The sequence below is a fragment of the Delphinapterus leucas genome, chromosome 8 (genome assembly GCF_059928025.1).
Source record: "Delphinapterus leucas isolate spDelLeu-1000000601 "Yukka" chromosome 8, BTC_Dleu_Yukka2, whole genome shotgun sequence".
NCBI lineage: Eukaryota > Metazoa > Chordata > Mammalia > Artiodactyla > Monodontidae > Delphinapterus > Delphinapterus leucas.
The window spans coordinates 108,018,872-108,040,710 of NC_143136.1; the positions used below are offsets into that span (position 1 = coordinate 108,018,872).

Consider the following 21,839-nt stretch of genomic DNA (forward strand, 5'->3'; position numbering starts at 1 on the left):
GTCCACATGAAGACACTTGGAGCCCAAGGAGTCTGCTGGGCAAGAAGCGTGCAGACACCTGGGACAAAAAGGGGCTGGGCCGGCATCTAATGGTTACTCTGAGGCTTAGAAACACTGTATCAAGTGGAAAAACCCACGCTCTGAAGGGCAGTGTGGCATCGTGGTTTGAAGAGTATAGACCATAGAGTCAGGCTACGTGGGTTCAGATACTGTCTCACACTTCCTGTGTGACGGACAACTGCTTCCCTGCTCTGAGCCACAGTCTCCTCACCTGTAAAACAGGGTTGATAACAATAATCCTAATAAAGATTTTGTGGGGATTAAATAAACTCATATATGTAAATTGTTCTCAAAAGTATTGAGGATACCAAAGATAGTTTGGTACCAAGGATATACCAAGGTAGAGCAAGGATACTTTTATTTATGTGGGTTATATCTATCAATATTTACCATATTAGAAATTAAAATGAAAAATTTTAATTAGTTATCAATTCATTTAAAAATCAATAAGAATGGGGACTTCCCTGGTGGTCCAGTGGTAAAGAATCCGCCTTCCAATGCAGGGGACGTGGGTTCAGTCCCTGGTTGGGGAACTAAGATCCCACATGCCACGGGGCAACTAAGCCCGCGCGCCACAACTACTGAGCTCGCGCGCCTCAGTGAGAGAGCCCGTGTGCCGCAAACTACAGAGCCCACACACCCTGGAGCCCACACGCCACATCTAGAGAGAGAAAACCCGCACGCCACAACTAGAGAGAAGCGTGGGTGCTGCAACACAAGATCCCGCGTGCCTCAACAAAAGATCCTGCATGCTGCAACTAAGACCTGATGCAGATTTAAAAAAAAAAAAAATCAATAAGAACATTAGTACGTATTAACATGATACATGTTTATGAAAACTAACTATATTTTCCAAGACAAAAACTAATTACTAAGACTTCTATACCCAGCCAAGATGCAGTAGCAGGAACCAAACAAAATATGTAACACAAGAGACTAAATATATGAAACAATTGTTTTCAAGATACAGAACATCAGGATGGTGATCCATAAGAGACAGAACAGACAAGTGAACAGTGATTGCCCCAGCTTACTGCCTCAAGAGCGCTCCCAGGCCTGAGCCTGGAGAAAAGGAACCCAGGCAGAGCTGAGAGAACTCCCTTAAAGAGATGCAGCAGAGAGCCCAGGGAGACAGAGGCAGCTGGATTTCATGGGACTGGATCCTGGGAAGGAGAAGGTTGCACAGAGAGAGAACTCCGAAGATCAGAGGGTCCGCCTCAAATACTCAGCTGAGTGCTGACAAGCACGTGCATATGAGAAACTACTCCCTCGGGGAAAACCACTGGAAATAGTGCGAGGAAACAGTGTCTGGTACCTTCACGGGGCCAAGAATAATGCCTATTTCTACCAGCCAGATTGAGAAATCCCAGGATGGAGGAACGTAAACTACCCAAACTGAACACAGAGAGATAGACTGAAAAAAATGTAGAGAACCCCAGAAACCGGTAACACTATTACAAAATGGTAAAGTGTCGACACTAGTGGACTGTACATAGGTTATGTATATACGACTTTTTAGAGCGAGTACTAAAAAATCCATACAAAGAGGTACACCAAAAAACACTACAGATAAATCAAAGTGGAATTCTAAAAATATGTTCAAGGGTAACATGGGGAAGCAGAATAAAAAGGAATGATACACACACAGCTTGGACATATCTCAAGAGCATTATGCTGGGTGAAAAAGAAAGCCAGTCTTAAGAGGTGACATACTATGCAATTCATGTAACATCTTTGAAATAACAAAGTTATGTTATAGAGAAGGAAAACAGTTTAGTGGTTGCCAGGGGTTAGGAATGGTTGGAGAGGGGGTAAGTGTGACTCTAAAGGAGTTTTCTGATCCATTAACATGGGTTGTCTCTCCATTTATTTAGATTTTATTTAATTTCACTGAACAATGTTTTGTAGTTTCCAGTGTAAAAGTCTTGCCCTACTTTAGATAGTTTATTCCCAAGTATTTTATTCTTTTGGGTGTGATTGTAAATGCACTTGCTTCCTTAATTTCCTTTTCAGATATTTCCTTGTTAGTGTATAGAAATACAATTAAAATTTGTACACTGATCTTGTATCCAATAACCCTGCTGAACTTGTTTATTAATTCTAATATTTTCGTAGGGGATTCCTTAAGTTTTTCCACATAACAGATGTCATCTGCAAATATAGTTTCACTTCTTCCCTTCCAAACTTGATGTTTTTATTTATTTTTCTTGCCTATTTTCCCTGGCTGGAACCTCCAGTACACTGTTGAATAGAAATCTTGTTCTTGCTGTTAGCCTGAAAGTATTGTCTTTCACCATTAAATATATTAGCTGTGTTTTGTAGACCTCTTTTATCATGCTGAGGAATTTCCCTGTCTTGCTTGGCTGTTATATATGTTTTATCGTGAAAGGGTGTCAGATTTTTGTCAAATGCTTTTCTTGTATCTATTGAAAGGATCATGTCACTTTTTCTCCTGTATTCTATTAATGTGGTGTGTTACATTGTTTGATGTTCATATATTATTCCAATCTTGCATTCCTGGGATAAATCCTAGGGTAATGGTGTGTAATCCTCTGTACATGTTGCTAGATTTGGTTTGCTAGTAATCAGCTGAGGATTTTTGTGTATATGCATGAGATGTTGGTCTGTGGTTTTCTTTGTTTCGTGATGTCTTTCTCTGGTTTTGATATCAAGTACCTGATCTCACAGTATGAGTTGGGAAGTGTCCCCGCTTCTTCTATTTTTGGAAGAGTTTGTGAAGGATTGGTGTTAATTCTTTAAACGTTTGGTAGAATTCCCCTGTAAAACTTCTGGTCCTGGGTTTTCCTTTGTGGGTAGGTTTTAAATTACTAATTCAATCTTTATTTGTTATGAGTCTTTTCAGATTTTCTATATTTCCTTGAGTTAGTATTGGTAGTTTGTGTTTCTATGAACTTGTCCATTTCATCTAGGTTATCTAATTTATTGGTATAGAACTGTTCATAGTATTCTTTTTTTAATATTTATTTATTTGGTTGTGTGGGGACTTAGTTGTGGCAGGAGGGCTCCTTAGTTGCGGCATGTGAGCTCCTTAGTTGCAGCTCACCGGCTCCTTGCTTGCAGCTCACTGGCTCCTTAGTTGCGGCACGCAGGCTTCTTAGTTGTGGCATGCGAACTCTTAGTTGCGGCATGCATGTGGGATCTAGTTCCCTGATCAGCAATCGAACCCGGGCCCCCTGCATTGGGAGCATGGAGTCTTATCCACTGCGCCACCAGGGAAGTCCCCCAGAGTATTCTCTCATAACCCTTTTATTTCTGTTAGCTTGATAGTGATTCCTTTCTTTTTTTTTTTTTTTTTAGTTGTGGCATGCAGACTCTTAGCTGCAGCATATGGACTTTCTTAGTTGTGGCATGTGGACTTCTTAGTTGTGGCACGCATGTGGGATCTAGTTCCCTGACCAGGGATCAAACCCAGGCCCCCTGCATTGGGAGAATGGAGTCTTACCCACTGGACCACCAGAGAAGTCTTGTGATTCCTTTGTTTCATTTCTGATTTTATTCATTTGTGTGTGTGTGTGTGTGTGTGTGTGTGTGTGTGTGTGTGTGTGAGTTTAGCTAAAGGTTTATCAGTTTTGCTGATCTTTTTAAAGAACCAGCTTTGGTTTCATTGACTTTTATTTTTCCATTCTCTATTTATTTCCACTTTGCTTTATTTTGTTTCCTTCCTTCTGCTTGCATTGGGTTTAGTTTTCTCATCTGTTTCTAATTTCTTAAGGTGAAAAGATAGGTTATTGATTTCAGATCTTTCTTCTATTTTAATGTACACTTTAACAGGTACAAATCTCCCTCTGAGCACTGCTTTTCCTTCATCCCGTAAGTTTTTGTATATTTGTCTTCATTTTCATTCATCTCAATGTATTTTCTAATTTCCTTTGTGATCTATTCTTTGACCCTTGTGTTCTTTAGGACTATGTTAATTTCCACATATTTGTAAATTTCCCAAATTTCCTTCTGTTATTGATTTCTAATTTCATTCCATGTTGTCAGAGAACGTATTTTGTATGATATTAGTCATCTTAGATATTTTGAGCTTTGTTTTATTGGCCTAGCATATGATCTATCCTGAAGAATGTTTCATGTGCCCATGAGAAGAACGTATATTTTGCTTTTTTGTTGTTGTTGTTGTTGGCTGCACCATGCAGCATGTGGGATCTTAGTTCCCTGACCAGTGATCAAACCCACACCCCTTGCATTGGAAGTGTGGAGTCTATACCACTGGACTGCCAGGGAAACCCCTGTATTTTGCTTTTGTTAGGTGGAGTGGTCTGTAGATGTCTCCTTCCCTTCTCTGTGTTATTGTTATACATATTATGTCCATATATATTATAAACCCAACAATAAATTCTTATAATCCTTACTTTACATAATCCTGTGTCTTTTAAAGATTCTGTGAGAAGAAAGTGGAGTAATTATATATTTATAAAATTATACTAAACTTTTTTTTAGCATTTCTGATTCTATTTTTCTTGTGGATTTGAGTTACCATCTGGTGTCATTACCTTATTCCAAAACAGCTTTGTTCCCACCTCCCTCCTCAGTGCTGTTATTGTCAGATAACATTTTGACAAAATCTTGACACATACTTATAGAAGTATGTGTCAAGAAAAGCCTAAGAATACAGTTATATACATATATCCTAGGTAACTACTTTTTAAACAAGAGAAGAAAAGAAGGGAAATATGCAATTATACTGTCTTTTGAAATTATCCATCTTTACTGACACTTTGTTTTTCACATGGATTTGAATTACTATCTTGTGTCATTTGTTTTCAGTCTGAAGAACTTATTTTAGTACTTCTTATGTCAGGCTTGCTAGCAATTTATTTTTTCAGGTTCCCTTAATTTTGAAATATCTTTATGTTTTGAAAGTCAGTTTTGCTGGATATAGAATTCTTGGTTGACAGGATTTTACTTTAAGCACTTTGAATACCATCTTCCGGCCTCCATTGTTTCTGATGAGATGTCAGCTGTCAATCTTATATGTGATGAATTGTTTTCCTCTTGCTGTTTTTTAATATTTTCTCTTTATCTTTGACTTTCAATGTTGTGACTATGATATATCTCAGTGTGGATCTCTTTATGTTTATCCTACCTGAAGTTCATTGTGCTTATTTGATGTACAGATTAATGTCTATGGTCAAATTTGGGAAAATTTCAGCCATGACTCCTAATAATTTTTATGCCCCCTTTTCTCCCTTTTCTCCATTATGCATATGTTGGTGCACTAAACAGTGTCTCACATTAGTCTGAGGCTCTGATTACTTTTCTTGTTTTTCAGATTGCATTATCTCTATTGAACCCATCTTCAAGTTCACCAGTTCTTTCTTCTGCCAACTCAAATCTGTAGAAAGCCCCAGTGAATTTTTCATTTTGGTTATTGTACCAGCATTTTCATCTCCAGAATTTTTATTTGGTTCTTTTATATAATTTCTCTTTATTGGTATTCTCTATCTGATGAGACATTGTCATCAAGTCGTCTTCTTTTTTTTCTTTCTTTTTTTTTTGGCCACGCCGCACGGCTTATGGGATCTTAGTTCCTGGACCAGGGATTGAACCCAGGCCATGACAGTGAAAGAGCTGAGTCCTAGGGACTTCCCTGGTAGTCCAGTGAGTAAGACTCTGCACTCCAAATGCAGGGGGCCCAGCTTCGATCCCTGATCAGGGAACTAGATCCCACATGCATGCCGCAACTAAGAGTTTGCATGCCACAACTAAAGATCCCGCATGCCTCAACTAAGGAGCCCACGTGCTGCAACTAAGACCCAGCACAGCCTAAATAAATAAATAAATAAATAAGAACCTGAGTCCTGATCACTGGACTGCCATTGAATTCCGAAGTCTTCTTTTAATTCTTTAAGCATGGTTTCCTTTAGTTCTTTGAAAATATTTATAATGGTTGCTTCTTTTCCTATGTATGGGTCACACTTTACTGTTTTTTGTGTGTGTCAAATAGTTTTTGTTGAAAACTGGATGTTTCAGATATTATGCTAGCAACTCTGGATACCAATTCTCTCCATCCCCCAGGAACTGATGCTGTTCTTTGCTTGGTCATTTATTTGTTTAGTGACTTGCTGAACTAACTCTGTGAAGTCTATTTCCCCTGCAGTGTGAAGCTTCTGATGTCCCTATTCAGATCTTGTCTTGCTTTTATATTTTAGTCTGGCTTCCCAGGGGTCACCCCTGGGTCAGCATAAGCCACTTATTGGTCAATGGGTGTGCTTAAGCCCCCTTGAACAGTTATATTTTTTACCCTTTACCATTGGGTGTATGTGTGGTTTGGATGCTGCTATCACGGCTTGAGGATCTTTTTTTTTTTCTTGGCCTATGTTCAGCCAGAGACCAGTAGCTTGGATTGTCCCCCTCTGATCCCTCCTAAGAATGTTCAGCCTTGGCCATGCACACAGTCTTCCAAACTCCTTTAACTTTTATGTGAAAGCCTGACTTCCTAGGCATTGCCTCTGCATGAAAGTAGCTTATTGTTCAGCTAGTGTTCGGTCAGAAGTTCTGCTTAAGGCCCTTGTGCCAAAGAGGCTTCCACATTGTGCTGACTTTTTGTGCAGACTGGAAAGTGTTTCCAAGACTGCTCACATCCTGCTGTGATTGCCCCTAAGCGGGTGAAGCCTAATGCTTGTATGCAGACTTCCTGACACCCATGGTTGACTGTGATCCCTGGAGAATTTTTCTTGGCTGTCTCTTTCCCTGGTTTTCTCTATCAAACTTCTGGTTGCTCTGCCTTTTGCTTGTTGCTACTAGTATCATGGAGCTATGAGTGCCTTCTTAATCGCTCTCAACCAAAATCTCGTTTTCAACAACACCCTTAGCATGAAATTTTCCACCCTCTCCTCCAAATAAAATCAGTCCCCGTCGGACAGAGCTGGGAGCTCTTAGTTCTTATGGTCGGACTCTCCCCTGGAGAGAATCTCTGCACCACCGCACAGGATCTAGGCTTAGGGACAGCAACCCACTTATCCTAAACTGAACATGTCTTCTCTAAAAGTGGGCTCTGGGCTAAAAGTAGCTCCTGGTCTTCTTGGCTTGCCCCTCTTGGTGTGGAACCTCCCCCCATAAGCAATCTGGGGTGGGGATTGCGGCCCCAGGATTCTCAGCCTGTGCACCTGGAGTAGAGCCTCTGCTCTACTGGTAGGGTCTGCGGGGGAGTCCCTCCTCTTCTTGCCTGCACCAAGTAGGGTGCCTGGAATAGAGTTTCTGTAAGGTGGAGCCGACAGGGGAGGGAGTGGGTTGTAGCTCAGTTGCCAAAGAAATCTTATTGAGATTTAGGTTTTCTTGAATGAATGTTTCTCCATTTGCTGTATGCCCTTAGGACAATTTCCAGAGGCTTTTAATTCTTCTTCTTAATCATTTTCTCCAGTTAAATGGTTGTTTTGTTGGGGGGAGAGTCCACCATGCCCTTCACTCCAACATTCCAGAAACAGATTCACTTCTGTGATTTTTTTTACTGTATTTGCATCCAGCAATGTTGAATGCATAGGCTTTACTGGTCTCTCAGCTATTGTGCATATTACTCTAGTCAAGACTGCCTGATAACTTAACCTGTAAGATGTCCTAGCAGTTTTTTCATATCTAATTTTAAAAGATGGGAGAAATAAATTTGGTCTTTCAAATAGTTAAATCATTCAATTCCTTTAAATTCAGAGTTACTGGTCTTAAAGTGGTAATGCAACTTAAGTGGCACAGTAGTGCTGAAAACGTTCTACTGCATAAGATACAACAAACTAAAGTAAGATCTTAGCACTGTGGAAGACAAAATGCACTGGACAATTAAGGAGATGATTCTATTCAGCCTACCGCGCTAGGGAAAAGGGTTCAAAAAAGTGGAAGGGGGTCTGGGACTTTATAGAGCCAGATAAACAAGGGAGTCATGAAAAAGGGTGGAGGCACGTCCAATCTGCAAGCACAGGGTGGTCCTTCGCAATTAGCCATCTCCCAGAACATTAGGGGGTCAATGTGGTTATTCCCCTCAAATTTCAGTTGTTGCTGAACTCAGAGGCAATCATAAACCTCCTGTGCAGGTGAGGAAGGGTCTAAGTGTTCATATCTCAGGCATTCTTGTTGGCGTTTTGTAAAACCATTTGAACCATCTGTTGGAAGGTGGTGGCGAAGGTCAGTTCTTTCAGGGTCCTAGAGATCAGACTTCTTAAAAGAGGGAAACCTAAATGAAAAAGGAATATAAAAGCGGTACGAAAGTAAGAGCCCCAGATTGAACGCTGAAAGTACCTAGTCCAGCAGGTTCTAAGGGGCCAGTGGGGGAACATCTTCCAGCTATGCAGCAGCACTGATTATTGAACCTCTTAAAGCCCCCCTGCTAGATGTCGGTGCTTTTGGTGATGCTGTTCACAGCCTTGGTTGCCTCCATACAGGACATGTATGACCCGAGTCTTTGGCCCACCTGTCCAGGGAAATCCAGCTCATGAAATGTCTGCCGCAGCAATAACTCCTTCCAGGTCTGTAACAAGTCACCAAGCTTCTCCAGATCCTGGGGAAATGGCCAGGCAATCCAGAGACCCAACAGGGATCTAGCTGGTCAGGCTTCGGCCTTAGTGATGCCAAGTTGGGTGGGAAGGAGGAAAACTGGAAACATTCATTTGGAGGGTTCTTGCCAGATGCTGACACAAACTGGAAACACTGAAAATTTAGTAAGGTTTGACAATTTGGGAAAGGTAGCAGGGTCCAGTTCAATGTGCAAGTAGGTACCAAAACCGATTCTTCCAGTGTCAAGGAAGTCAATTAAATCTCTACCAGATAAGGGCTTCCCTGGTGGCGCAGTGATTAAGAATCCACCTGACAATTCAGGGGACACAGGTTCGAGCCCTGATCTGGGAAGATCTCACATGCTGTGGAGCAACTAAACCCGTGCGCCACAACTACTGAGTCTGCACTCTAGAGCCCGTGAGCCACAACTACTGAACCGACGTGCCACAACTACTGAAGCCCACGTGCCTAGAGCCCATGCTCTGCAACGAGAAGCCACCACAATGAGAAGCCTGCACACCGCAATGAAGAGTAGCCCCCGCTTGCCACAACTAGAGAAAGCCCACGCACAGCAATAAAGACGCAACACAGCCAAAGTAAATAAATAAATAATTTTTAAAAAAAAACCTTTACCAGATAAGACAAAGTTTGCACCTCCATCAGTTACCCACAATTTACAAAGAAAGTGCAAAGTGGCTCAAAGACAATGAACAGGGCTGGAATCTGAATACCTAGAAGAATGCACAGTGCATAGTTTTCTACTGAAACACAATTTCTGCTCTCAGGTCTCTAATCTCAAAGATACACTAATCTTGCCTGCAAAATAAGTGTGGTCTCATTAGACCTGGCCTGGTGTTTTCACAGATGCAGCAAGAATGGTAATTTACCTCAGGCCTTCCTAAGTTCGCTTTACTGGAAGTTTTCCTAAGGAATCTCAGAGTGCACTTTTTTTTTTTTTTTTTTTTGTCTGAGCTGGGTCTTTGTTGCTGTGCACGGTCTTTCTCTAGTTGTGGCGAGCGGGGGTTACTCCTCGATGCGGTGCGCGGGCTTCTCATTGAAGTGGCTGCTCTTGTTGTGGAGAGCGGGCTTTAGTGGTTGCAGTACGCAGGGGCTCAGTAGTTGCAGTGCAGGGGCCCTAGGGCACGTGGGCTTCAGTAGTTGCAGCACGCAGGCTCAGTACTTGTGGCGCATGGGGTTAGTTGCTCCACACGGCATGTGGAATCTTCCCAGATCAGGGATTGAACCTGTGTCCCCTGAATTGGCAGGAGGATTCTTAACCTCTACACCACCAGGGAAGCCCTCAGAGTACACTTACGCGGGCCTCTCACTGTTGTGGCCTCTTCCGTTGCGGAGCACAGGCTCCGGACGCGCAGGCTCAGTGGCCATGGCTCACGGGCCTATCCGCTCCGCGGCATGTGGGATCCTCCCAGACCAGGGCACGAACCCGCGTCCCCTGCATCGGCAGGCGGACTCCCAACCATTGCGCCACCAGGGAAGCCCCAGAGTGCACTTTTAAAAAAGCTTCTTGAGGCTAGGAAACCAAGCAAAGAAGAGCCACCAGATCTCACTGCAGTACCTATAGACTTAGGTGAATTCCTTTCTTCTCAAGGTTCCCAAAATATCTTAAGGATCCTGGGCCTGCCAGGAAGTGACCTTCCTTAAGGTCTAGGTAAGTCTAGGAGACCTGTAAGCCAGGAAACAGGCTGGTGATCCAAAGAGGGTTTTGTAAGCCTTGGCTCCATAAAGTCAACCTTAGCTTCTTAAAAGTGTCTGGTCATATCTGGTTAAATGACCATCATGCTCAAATACGATATTCCAGGCAAGGCTTTGGTTCCATAACCAATATTTCCAGCTACATCCATTAACAAGGAAGACAATCTTACTGAATTTATGATAACAACTTATACTGGTATGAAAATAAGAGAACTCAGTAAGAGTTCCTACAGGTAGGAGTTCCTACCTGTATGGGTCAGGTAGGAAAAACAAGATATTTTATAAACTGCACATTTCTGTTTATAAAATCATAGTCTACTATATTGTTATGAGTTGCAGATAACTTCAAAGAACAGAGGAAGGAGTTCCTTATAAATCCAAATAATTTTCAGAAGTTAAAGACTGGATGAGAGTTCATTACAAGAATAGCGCAATTGACAAGGAAATCTGGTTATTTCTGCAGCATGCAAAACAATTAAGTCAACCCCCCCAATTTAGATAAAATAATTATATACAAAATTAGCCCTATTTTCAAAGAAGAATAAACAAGAACAAATGCCCTGTGATTTTCCAGGTATCCTCAGGGAAATTCAAAGACAGTTTTAGGTGTAAAAGATACCCTGAAGGAACATCATTCTCAAATACGACATTCCAGGTGAGATTTTGGAATTTTGTTACTTCATTTTATTATACATTTAGGATTCAATATGAGAACATAAAAATCAAAGTTATCAGATTTAACATAGGAATCAAATCATGGGTGCCTGAGAAACAATATTTGGCTATTCATTTCAAAGTGACAATAAAACATTAAAAAAAATAGACGGTAATATGATTGCAAAGAACCTTAGCCCATTCTTAAATGAGAAACTCTGCTTTCTATTGATAAATAATCAAAGACATAATAAATGAATATAAACCAAAGAAGGCTATTCTGGTCAGATGCAGAATTTTTGTTGTCTAGATAGATTAAATAACAGAATAAGTGATCCTTTATGTTGTAGGTGAAGGTAATAACCAGTAAACCAAGGAGACAAGCCTATCAAATTGGGCAAACTTTGCCAAGATTTTAACTTTTCAAATTCAGGTATTATACAGCAAGGTGAATAAAATTCATTTCCAAAATTTGTCTTTCACTGCACTCTTTCGTATTCCGGGACAAATGGACACTGTACTCTAGACCAATCTCAAGGTGTCTTAGCTCATTCAGGCTGCTGTAACAAAATACCACAGACTACATGGCTTACAAACAACAAGAATGTATTTCTCACAGTTCTAGAGGCTGGAAGTCCAAGATCAAGCGCCAGTGTGGCGTGGAGAGGGCCTTCGTCCGGGTGGCAGATTTCTCCTTATACATGCACATGACTGAAAGGGGTAGGGAGCTCCCTGGAGCCTCTTTTATAAGAGCACTAATCCCACTCATGAGTTAAGCACCTCCCAAAGGCCCTACCTGCTAACACCATCATCTCTGGAGGACAGGATTTCAACATATGAATTTTAGGGGGGCATTTTCAGACCATAGCACTGGAGGTCCACATGGTCAGAACTAATTCTATAATATTACTAAGATATTAACGTGCAATGTGTTCATTGCTCCTACTGTCAAATGAATCAATGAGTAAGCATTTCAAAGTTTTCTCAGCTTCCGGTATAGTAAACGTCAATAGTTACAACCATAGAGAAAGCTTTTCTCGGTCCTCAGTAAGCTTGAAGAGTGCAGAAAGGGGATGGAGACTAAAAAAAAAAAATCACTTCTTTAGGACAAAACTACTGTTTTCCTTGAAAAATAGATATATGCACTCAGTTGTATTTCTCCAAAATTCTTTCTACTTAGTCTAAACCACAAATTAACGATACTTTTTAGTAACTAGCTCCCAGTTGAGAGATAACAGGGTGGACAATTGTGCACTGTCTGTCACACAGCAGCTCTCTATCGCAGACTAGCAGCACTCGTGAAGACACACAGGACAGCTGTGTGTGGCCTTACACCTCACAAAATGTAAGAAATGAGCGGAAGTGCGCATGTTCATTACAGACCCAAAGATACAGCCCTCTGTAGCAAATAAAAATAAGAAGCAAAAGAATGCAAAATTTAGGGACTTCCCTGGTGGTCCAGTGGTTAGGACTCGACACTTTCACTGCCAGGGCCTGGGTTTGATCCCTGGTCAGGGAACCAAGGCAAGCTGTGTGGCAAATACATAAATAAATAAATTATGCTTAGTAACAACGTTTCAGCATTCTCTTACTTGGAGATGATCTAGGTATTTTTGCTTAATTAACTCAATACACTATAAGTACAAGGATTAAGTTACCTAAACATCTTGGCAATTATCTTCAAGAAAAGTAATTACTGTTGAAATAAAGTTTGTCAGAATAATGATTTGATTTGGTTAGATACAAACAGGTGTTTCATAATCTTCAACACTTAGTGTAAGTAATGCCAGCTTATTTGATCACTAAACCTGCATAAATTTAAGAAAAATATACCCAAGTAGAATAAAAATGTAAGCACTTAATGGTCAGAGAAGACATGCCTGTTTTTATTAAACCAAAAATATTAAGCTAGTTTCATTTGCCTAAATAATGTGAACTTATTCTTAAAACATTTCTGAGTTAATTTCTGTAAGAATGTATTTTTTCTTTCTGTTCTTTGAAAGTATTAGAAGTTCAGTTTCCTTAACTTCTGGAAATTTTAAGAATTGCATTTATAAGGTGCTTACTTATCTCTAAGTCAATGAAACTAGAGCTCCTTTAATTTAAGCAATTTCATAATCTGATCTGGCAATACCACCCAGAGGTAGGAAAACATCACACACTCACATAATGAGAAGTCAAGGCCTTTCTGAATGACAGACACAGACCAAGAGCTTATAGCTCCAATTCTAAAATTTCAGCCCTGGGCAGCAGTCAACAGAGATGAACAGAATTCACTAGTCCACATCAAAGAGCTGTTTTCTTCCCAGTGGATACGAATCTTTAATTGATGAGCTCAAAGTAGATGAACAGAAAAGAGTAACAAACAAGACTTCCTATCTTCCTTTTTTTTTTTTTTTTTTTTTTTTTTGCGGTACGAGGGCCTCTCACTGTTGTGGCCTCTCCCGTTGCAGAGCACAGGCTCCGGACGCTCAGGCGCAGCGGCCATGGCTCACGGGCCCAGCCGCTCCGCGGCATGTGGGATCTTCCCGGACCAGGGCACGAACCCACGTCCCCTGCACTGGCAGGAGGACTCTCAACCACGGCGCCACCAGGGAAGCCCCCTGTCTTCTTTTACCCAACAGAGACCTGATCTCTATAACCCAACTGGTCAGACCATGAAACCAGGTGAGCATTCAAAAAGAATCAAAATAAAATCCTTCTGTGCTACTGATGGACACAGTCCAGAGTACAGGAGCAGAAGTCAGAAATACCATCGGTCCCAAATCTACAGTCAGGAATGAAGAGGCTCCCTATGAGGGTGGAGGAAGCAGGGATCCAAGCACAGGCTTTGCTCCTGAACGAGTCACGGCACCAAAACTATCAAAGACAAAATGCACTGACAACTGAGGAGGTGGTTTCACTCGGGCTGCTGTGCTGGGGAGACTGTTCATTAACGAGCAATGTCTCAAACAGGAAGGGGTCTAGGGTATTACAGAGACAAGTGGAGAAGGGGTCATGGGGATGAGGGGTGGGAGGGGGCCCTGTCCCAGACATAAAGATTGGATTTGAGACACGGGGATCTCTCAACTGCCACTGCTTCCGGGAGCACAGGGCTCAGACAACGCTCAATGTGGTCAACATCTATAAAGCTGACGAAAAGAGAGCTTTTGTCATATTTTCTTTGCTAATGTATAGTTTTGCCCAGTTCTACAGAGTTGACTCCTGTCCTGCAGAGAACAACTCTGCTATATGTCAGTTTCCCTTTTCTGGGATTTTTTTTTTTTTTTTTTTTTTTTGGCCATACCATGCGGCATGCAGGATGTCAGTTCCCTGACCAGGGATTGAACCCGGGCCACCACAGTGAAAGCCCAGAATCCTAACCACTCAAAAAGAAGGGAACTCCCTTTTTCAGCATCTTTAGATGTAGATGGTGCAACTGTAGGTTGAGAGAGCATGCCTCCTATTTTACAGTCAAAAATCCATCTTAAAATATAAAAAATTAGTATAAATACATTTTGTTTACTTGAGCATAAAATGTTAAATTCTAAATTAGTAACAGTTTTAGATAAAATGTAAATGTACAAAGGTTTCTGACACAATTTTTTTCAATAATACTGCAAAATAAGAAAACAATTTGTATGTACTTGTTTTCACTTAAGTTCAAGGAAAAGTCAGGATTTCACAGGCTATTAATTGGACAATAGTGAGATTACAGAGCTTGTGGCTGGTATACCAGAAGAGGCCTAGGAAGAGCACAGTACAAGTACTGAGACGAACTGAATTAACGGCTCTACAGTCACACATCCACACGCCCAAAGCCCTACCTCAGCAAGTCCTAGAACACACACACACACATGCACTTCCCGAGCGCAGTCGCTGGCCGCGCAGCCCACTGGGTGCTCCTCTGCCCCTGGCTGGGCCGCGCCTCCAGCAGCTCTGCACCCCGGGGCTGTCCCAGCCGGGCACCGCCAACAGCCACACTGTCACGTCTTCTGCTCCTGTGTCCTGTCGGTGGGGGGCTGTGCTCCTGGTCCCCCGGCATCCTGTGCTCTCAGGCCCCCACACAGATCACCCTGCTTCTTCCGTGCCCACCGAGCCTGGGACACAGGGAGAACCGTGGGCCCCTTCCAGGTGACCAGGTCCCACCTCCACCCTGGGGCTCCGAGTGGGAAATGACCCCCAAGGTCCAGTCTTTGGGATCAGTGGGCGGAGGGACAGGTGGGGAGGGTTAAACCAGCACCCTGACCTCCGCCCCTCTGAGCCCTCTGCTGGGCTACAGTCAGACCAAGCTGCAAGTGGCAAATAAGACGTCCTGATGAATCCTTTGACAGCAGCAAGAAGTGCGGCGCACCAGGGCAGCTATGGTCACGGCCGGGCCACAGAAAGGGCCCTCACCTCAGCTTGAGTCTCCCCTCAGCCCTCCTTTGGGACTCGGCAGTGCCACCTCGCTGCCCCATGACACCCAATGAGGGCGCCGGTGCCCAGGGTGGCTACCCAAGGAAACAGCACAAGGATGTCTCTCAGGTTAAGCGAGCTGGACACACAAAGCCCTGCTCAACAGTGAGACACACTGTGATGGGTTCTCACTAAGCACAAGGAACTCCTGTGTAGGAGTGCCTGCTTCCCTGGTTTCCCCCAGGGGTGGGCCCCGACTCAAGTAGCCCTGCCACGGAGCGGGTAGCGAGGTCTGCAGAGCTGAGCTGAGAAAACGCTGTGTTCTCAGATCAGACTGCTCTGCCAGAACCCCTGTGGAGGAACAAGCCATCCCAGCCCAGACGCTCTGACTTTCACCAAAGCCTGACATTGCAGGCACTGTGGAACAAATGCCTCCGGTGCCCGCTGGTCACGGTGATAACCAAAATGCCCATGTTTCCAACGTGCTCCAAGCTGTGCTGTCCAATACAGAAGCCACTGGCCACATGTGGCTCTTATCAATTTGATCATATAATGATGCTATGTTATAATAAATTATATTTTATAAATTATGTTGATGATGTAAGTTATAGTATAAATATAATTCATTATAAATAATGAATTAATTAAAATTTAAAATGAAGTTCTTCCAACTCACCAGCCACCTTTCAGGTTGCTCAAACTACATGTGGCTAGTGGCTACAGAACTGAACATTCACCAAGAATCTCTCCCCATCAAATTACCAGTGGCATTTTTCACAGAACTAGAACAAAAAATTATACAATTTGTATGAAAACACAAAAGACCCCGAATAGCCAAAGCAATCTTGAAAAAGAAAAATGGAGCTGGAGGAATCAGGCTCCCCAACTTCAGACTACATTACAAAGCTACAGTAGTCAAGACAGTATGGTATTGGCACAAAAACGGAAATATAAATCAATGGTACAAGACAGAAAGCCCAGAGATAAAACCACACACCTATGGTCACCTAATCTATGACAAAGGAGACAAGAATATACAATGGAGACAAGACAGCCTCTTCAATAAATGGTGCTGGGAAAACTGGACAACAACATGTAAATGAATGAAATTAGAACACTACCTAACACCACATACAAAAATAAACTCAAAGTGGATTAAAAACCTAAATGTAAGACTGGACACTATAAAACTCTTAAAGGAAAACATAGGAAAAACACTCTTTGACATAAATCACAGCAAGATCTTTTATGACCCACCTCCTAGAGTAATGAAAATAAAAATAAAAATAAGCTAATGGGACCTAATGAAACTTAAAAGGTTTTGCACAGCAAAGGAAACCATAAACAAGACCAAAAGACAACCCTCAGAATGGGAGAAAATATTTGCAAATGAAGAAAAGGACAAAGAATTAATCTCCAAAATATACAAACAGCTCATGCAGCTCAGTATCAAAAAACAAACAACCCAATCAAAAAATGGGCGGAAGACCTAAATAGACATTTCAGCAAAGAAGACATACAGATGGCCAAGAGGCACATGAAAAGATGCTCAACAGTACTAATTAGTAGAGAAATGCAAATCAAAACTACAATGAGGTATCACCTCACACCAGTTAGAATGGGCATCATCAGAAAATCTACAAATAATAAATGCTGGAGAGGGTGCAGAGAAAAGGGAACCCTCTTGCACTGGTGGTGGGAATGTAAATTGGTACAGACACTATGGAGAACAGTAGGGAGGTTCCTTAAAAAACTAAAAATAGAACTACCATATGATCCAGGAATCCCACTACTGGGCATATACCCTGAGAAAACCATAATTTAAAAAGACACATGTACCCCAATGTTCACTGCAGCTCTATTTACAATAGCCAGCACATGGAAACAATCTAAATGTCCATCGACAGATGAATGGATAAAGAAGATGTGGTACATATATATACACAATGGAATATTACTCAGCCATAAAGAGAAATGAAATTGGGTCATTTGCAGAGATGTGGATGAACCTAGTCTGTCATATAGAGTGAAGTCAGTCAGAAAGAGAAAAACAAATATCATATATTAACACATACATGTGGAATCTAGAAAAATGGTACAGATGAACCTATTTGCAAGGCAGGAATAGAAAGGCAGATGTAGACATGTGGACATGGGAGGGGGGAAGACATGTGGACATGGGAGGGGGGAAGGGGAGGGTGGGATGAATTGGGAGATTAGATTTGACATAAATACACTACCATGTGTAAAACAGATAGCTAGTGGGAACCTGCTGTATAGCACAGGGAGCTCAGCTCAGTGTTGTGATGACCTAGATGGGTGGGATGGGGGGTGGGAGGGAGGTCCAAGAGGGAGGGGAGATATGTATACATACAGCTGATTCACTTCACTGCACAGCAGAAACTAACACAACATTGTAAAGCAATTATACTCCAATTAAAAAAAAAAATCTCTCCCCATCCTCAAGCCAAACTTACTGCCTGGACTCTGGCTAGACTCTCTGCTCTAGGCGCTCCTTGCTCATAAATGCAGCCCAGCCCAAACCTCAACGGACTCCCTTGTAGCTGCTACAGTTTCCTTTTCCCGAAATGCAATTCCTCTGCTATTCCCGAATAAGTTCAATTTCTGGTAACTTAAGCTTGCCTCGGTTTACCCCTTTATTCAGGGTGACACACGTGAGATAACAAATTGGAATGTATTTGAAAAAGCATACTGAAACCAAGCAGGACCCTTCCAGGGAGAGACCTCCCCATGTCTCCACTTCTTGTTTGTAGAAAAGCTTTAGCCTCCTAGGTGTTCCCCGAGTTCCAAAGCGCAAAGTGAGAAAATGAAGAAACAAAGGAAGCAGTCAAGCCAGACAAAATAATAATAGTCTAGCCATAAAACAAAGTTGAGGACCTTTAGCTCCTTCTCAAGGGCTGTAGATAATATCCTGAACCATACCCTTGAGCTGTTTTGCAGACACTAAAACCTCCACTAGGTGGAGGAAGTTAACTGCATGGTCACCACCAGCACGTAGACCCCAGACCTGTTAGAACCAGAAGGCTGATGACTGAGATTCCTGAAACATCGTCCTCTTAACCTCACCATCAACCAGAGAACTGTGCACAAGCTGATCATGCACCCTGTGACCCTCGCCCTCCCACTGTCTTTAAAAGCTCTTCCCTGAAAGCCACTGGGGAGTACGGGTCCTCTGAGCATGGTGCTGGGCGCCCTGCAATAAACGCTGCGCTCTCCTCCACCACAATCCAGTGTCAGTGGATTGGCTTTGCTCACATCGGGCAAGTGGAACCAAGTTTGGTTCAGGACCAACAGTAACTGCCAAGATCCAACCAGGAAAACAGAAAGTATTAAGGGGAATTTAATGCGGGAAACAGGTTACACAGGTAACAGGAAGACTGAAAAGTCAGAGACGACAACAGGAGAAAGCCATTAATATCAACCTTTCCATAGAAGAGAGAACAAAGGGGTGTTACCAGCCTATCAGCAGGAGTTGCCCAGGGGAAGCCAGTACAGCCAAAAGCGGCAGACATGGGGGAAATACCCTGGGTTCACCTCCTGCAGTGCCTCCAAAGCCAGGGATACCAGAAACAGCCTAGAGTGGTCAGCCCTGCCTTCCACTCCCAGTACTTCTGGGGCAAGTAAGCCGAAGACTTGTACAAGAGTAGACTGCTGTATTACTTAACTGTATCGCACTGTACAGTACAAAAGGACTTCCATGCCATCATGTTCACGTTCACAACAGGCATTTATAAAGTCTAGCAAAATAGGTTTTTCAACCAATGGCTTCTACATCTACAAAAGAAGTATCTACAGGGGACTTCCCTGGTGGTGCAGCGGTTAAGACTCCACGCTCCCAATGCAGGGGTCCCAGGTTCAACGCCTGGTCGGGGAGATGGATCCCACACACACGCTGCAATTAAAAGTTCGCATGCCACAACTAAGGGGCCAGCAAGGGAGCCCGCAAGCCACAACTAAGGAGCCCGACTGCTGCAACTAAGACTCGGCACAACCAAATAAATAAATAATTTTTTTTAAAAAGAAGTATCTACAAAGCCTTTCAGGCAGCTTTACTGTACACAAATTGACAACTGTGTCAATCTGGTCAACATCTGTTTGTGTGCCTTTGCAGCAGCCTTCCAGGCCCCAGGAAAAGGGAGATGGAAGAGAACCTGTCCTCAAGCTGCTGGCAGTGCCTTAAACCAATAAACTTTCACAACTAGAATAGATGAGAACTCGGAAAAAGTGCACCTAAGCGGGATAGGAGTAAACAGCAGGAGGTGCAGCTTGATCCAACGTCCGGGAATGGGAATGAGGTAGAAACCAGAGAGGTATGAAGCCCAGGCAGAGACCCGGAAAGTTGTGACCACTGGCTGAAGAACTTCAAGGAGGCTCTGAAAAAGAGCAGGGCTGTGGGAGCTACCTCAGAACACCCAGAAGTGCGAGGAGCATGGCAAGGCGGTCCAAGGATACATGATAAGGGGCCTGAAAGACTCAAGAGTATTTCCAGGCCTCTGCTGAAACGGGGAAGAGAAAAGAAGCAAACTGGTGGGAGTGGGGGGGTTAACTCTTCTTCACCTCTGTAGCTTTCCCAAAGAAACCACCTAAGACCTGCAGTCTGAGCGTCTAAAAACATTGAATTCATTGACATAGATTAGCATGGTTTTAAGAAATATGTAGATCCCGTGTACCCTTTCCCCATTTTCCAATAGCAACATCTCGAAAAGCTATAACACAGTATCACAAGATACTGACATCCATAAGGTCAAGACACGTTAAGTTTCCTTCAAGTTCTTTTATAACCACACCGACTTACGTCCCCCAACTAACTTTTAAGGCTGCCATGATTTGTCCAGGCCCTCATAGCGCCTACACCGGACACAGGACAAGGTCCGGGGCTAGGAGGGTAAACGCTCAGGGACCAGCAGAGTCCCAAGCCCCGGGTCCAGCGGAGGCAGCTGAAGGAGCGGAGCCGCAGGCCCCGCCCCTTCCGCCAAGGCCGACCAACAGCCGACCGGAGCCGAGCCGCTTCCAACGGCGACCCAGCAAAACCGGAAGTGGGCGGCAGCCCTCCCCTTCCCGGAGCCCCCGCCCAAGATGGCGGACCTCCACCGCCAACTGCAGGAGTATCTGGCGCAGGGGAAAGCGGGCGGGCCGGCAGCCGCCGAGCCGCTCCTCGACGCGGGAGAGGCAGAGGAGCCCACGGCCGGGGCCGGGCCGGCGGGGGCGTGGCTCGGCCGCGCGGGCCTGCGCTGGACGTGGGCGCGGAGCTCCGCGGAGCCGACGACGGCGGCGGGACCGACGTGCATGCCGAGCGTGACGCGCGCTCAGCGGCTGGCGGCGAGCGGCGTGTGCCTGCTGCTGGCCGCGCTCTGCTTCGGCCTGGCCGCACTCTACGCCCCAGTGTTGCTGTTGCGCGCCCGCAAGTTCGCGCTGCTGTGGTCGCTGGGCTCGGCGCTGGCGCTAGCGGGCGGCACGCTGCTGCGAGGCGGTGCGGCGTGCGGACGCCTGCTGCGCGGCGAGGAGGCGCCGTCGCGGCCCGCGCTGCTCTACGTGGCCGCGCTGGGCGCTACGCTGTACGCGGCGCTGGGTCTGCGTAGCACGTTGCTCACGGCGCTGGGCGCCTGCGCGCAGGTGGCTGCGCTGCTCGCCGTGCTGTTGGGTTTGCTGCCCCGCGGCGCGGGCACCGCGCTGCGCATGGCGCTTCGGCGCCTGGGCCCGGGCGCCACCCTCGCCAAGGCGCTCCCCGTGTGAGAGGCCTGGGGCCCGCGCCGTCGGAAAGGACGCAGAGTCCGCCCCCGGGACGCGCCGTCGGGAGACCACACGGAGCCGGCCCAGGGACCCAGCGCTCGCCATGCCAAGGACTCTGCCCGCCGTTCCCAGAGCGCGCGGGGCAAAGGCTGCTCCTTTACTGTGCCAGCGAAATCTGTAAACTGAGCAGCAGTTGTAAAACTGAGACATGAGCTGTTTCGGAAGCTCCTCAAGTTCAGCGTTTTGTGCTATACTCAGCATCAAGTGCTATGAGAACTAAATTTTGTCCTTGAGTTGGTGACATACTGTGAAGCATTTATGATAAATTGCTTTTGCGTTAACCGCGGTCTTAGTTTACACTCAGTTGAAAAAGAACACTAGCTCTTCCGTTTTAATTAACTGCCCTTATTACTTTTCTCAGACTTCTGTTCCACGTTTTGTCACTTTAAAAAATCCAGTGGTAGACTGTAGTAGCTTAGCTACAGTAAACTTGTTCTCTTCGGCTCTTGGAAATTATTTTTCCGTATTCTTCAATGTGAGTGGATCCATAAGGGTTATTAAAATAAATACTGACTTTAGCCACCGGAATTTTTTAAAAGTACTTTAGTTAAGACGGTTTATCTCAGTTTTTTCTACTTTTAGTGGAGTTGTAAACATGGTACCTTATAAAATTAAAGGAAAATTGATTCTGTATTAGATGAGGAAAGCGATGGACCAAGAAGCATCCTGTAAGAAATACCCAGTAAGGTGCGTGTAAATGCTGTGAGAGGTCCGTG

The 21,839-nt window shown here is 44.1% G+C and overlaps 1 protein-coding gene across 1 annotated transcript; it reads left to right on the forward strand.

Moving 5' to 3' along the window:
* The first annotated feature begins 20,374 nt into the window (after nt 1–20,374).
* Nucleotides 20,375–21,645, forward strand: SFT2D3 (SFT2 domain containing 3). Its single transcript, XM_022590554.3, has one exon. It carries the CDS (start codon nt 20,410–20,412, stop codon nt 21,064–21,066), a length of 657 nt encoding a protein of 218 aa, XP_022446262.2. The 5' UTR covers nt 20,375–20,409; the 3' UTR covers nt 21,067–21,645.
* Nucleotides 21,646–21,839: the final 194 nt, after the last annotated feature.

What these genes read in the sequence shown, in the direction of transcription:
- SFT2D3 (XM_022590554.3), top strand. Translation starts at nt 20,410, where the DNA reads ATGGCGGACCTCCACCGCCAACTGCAGGAGTATCTGGCGCAGGGGAAA.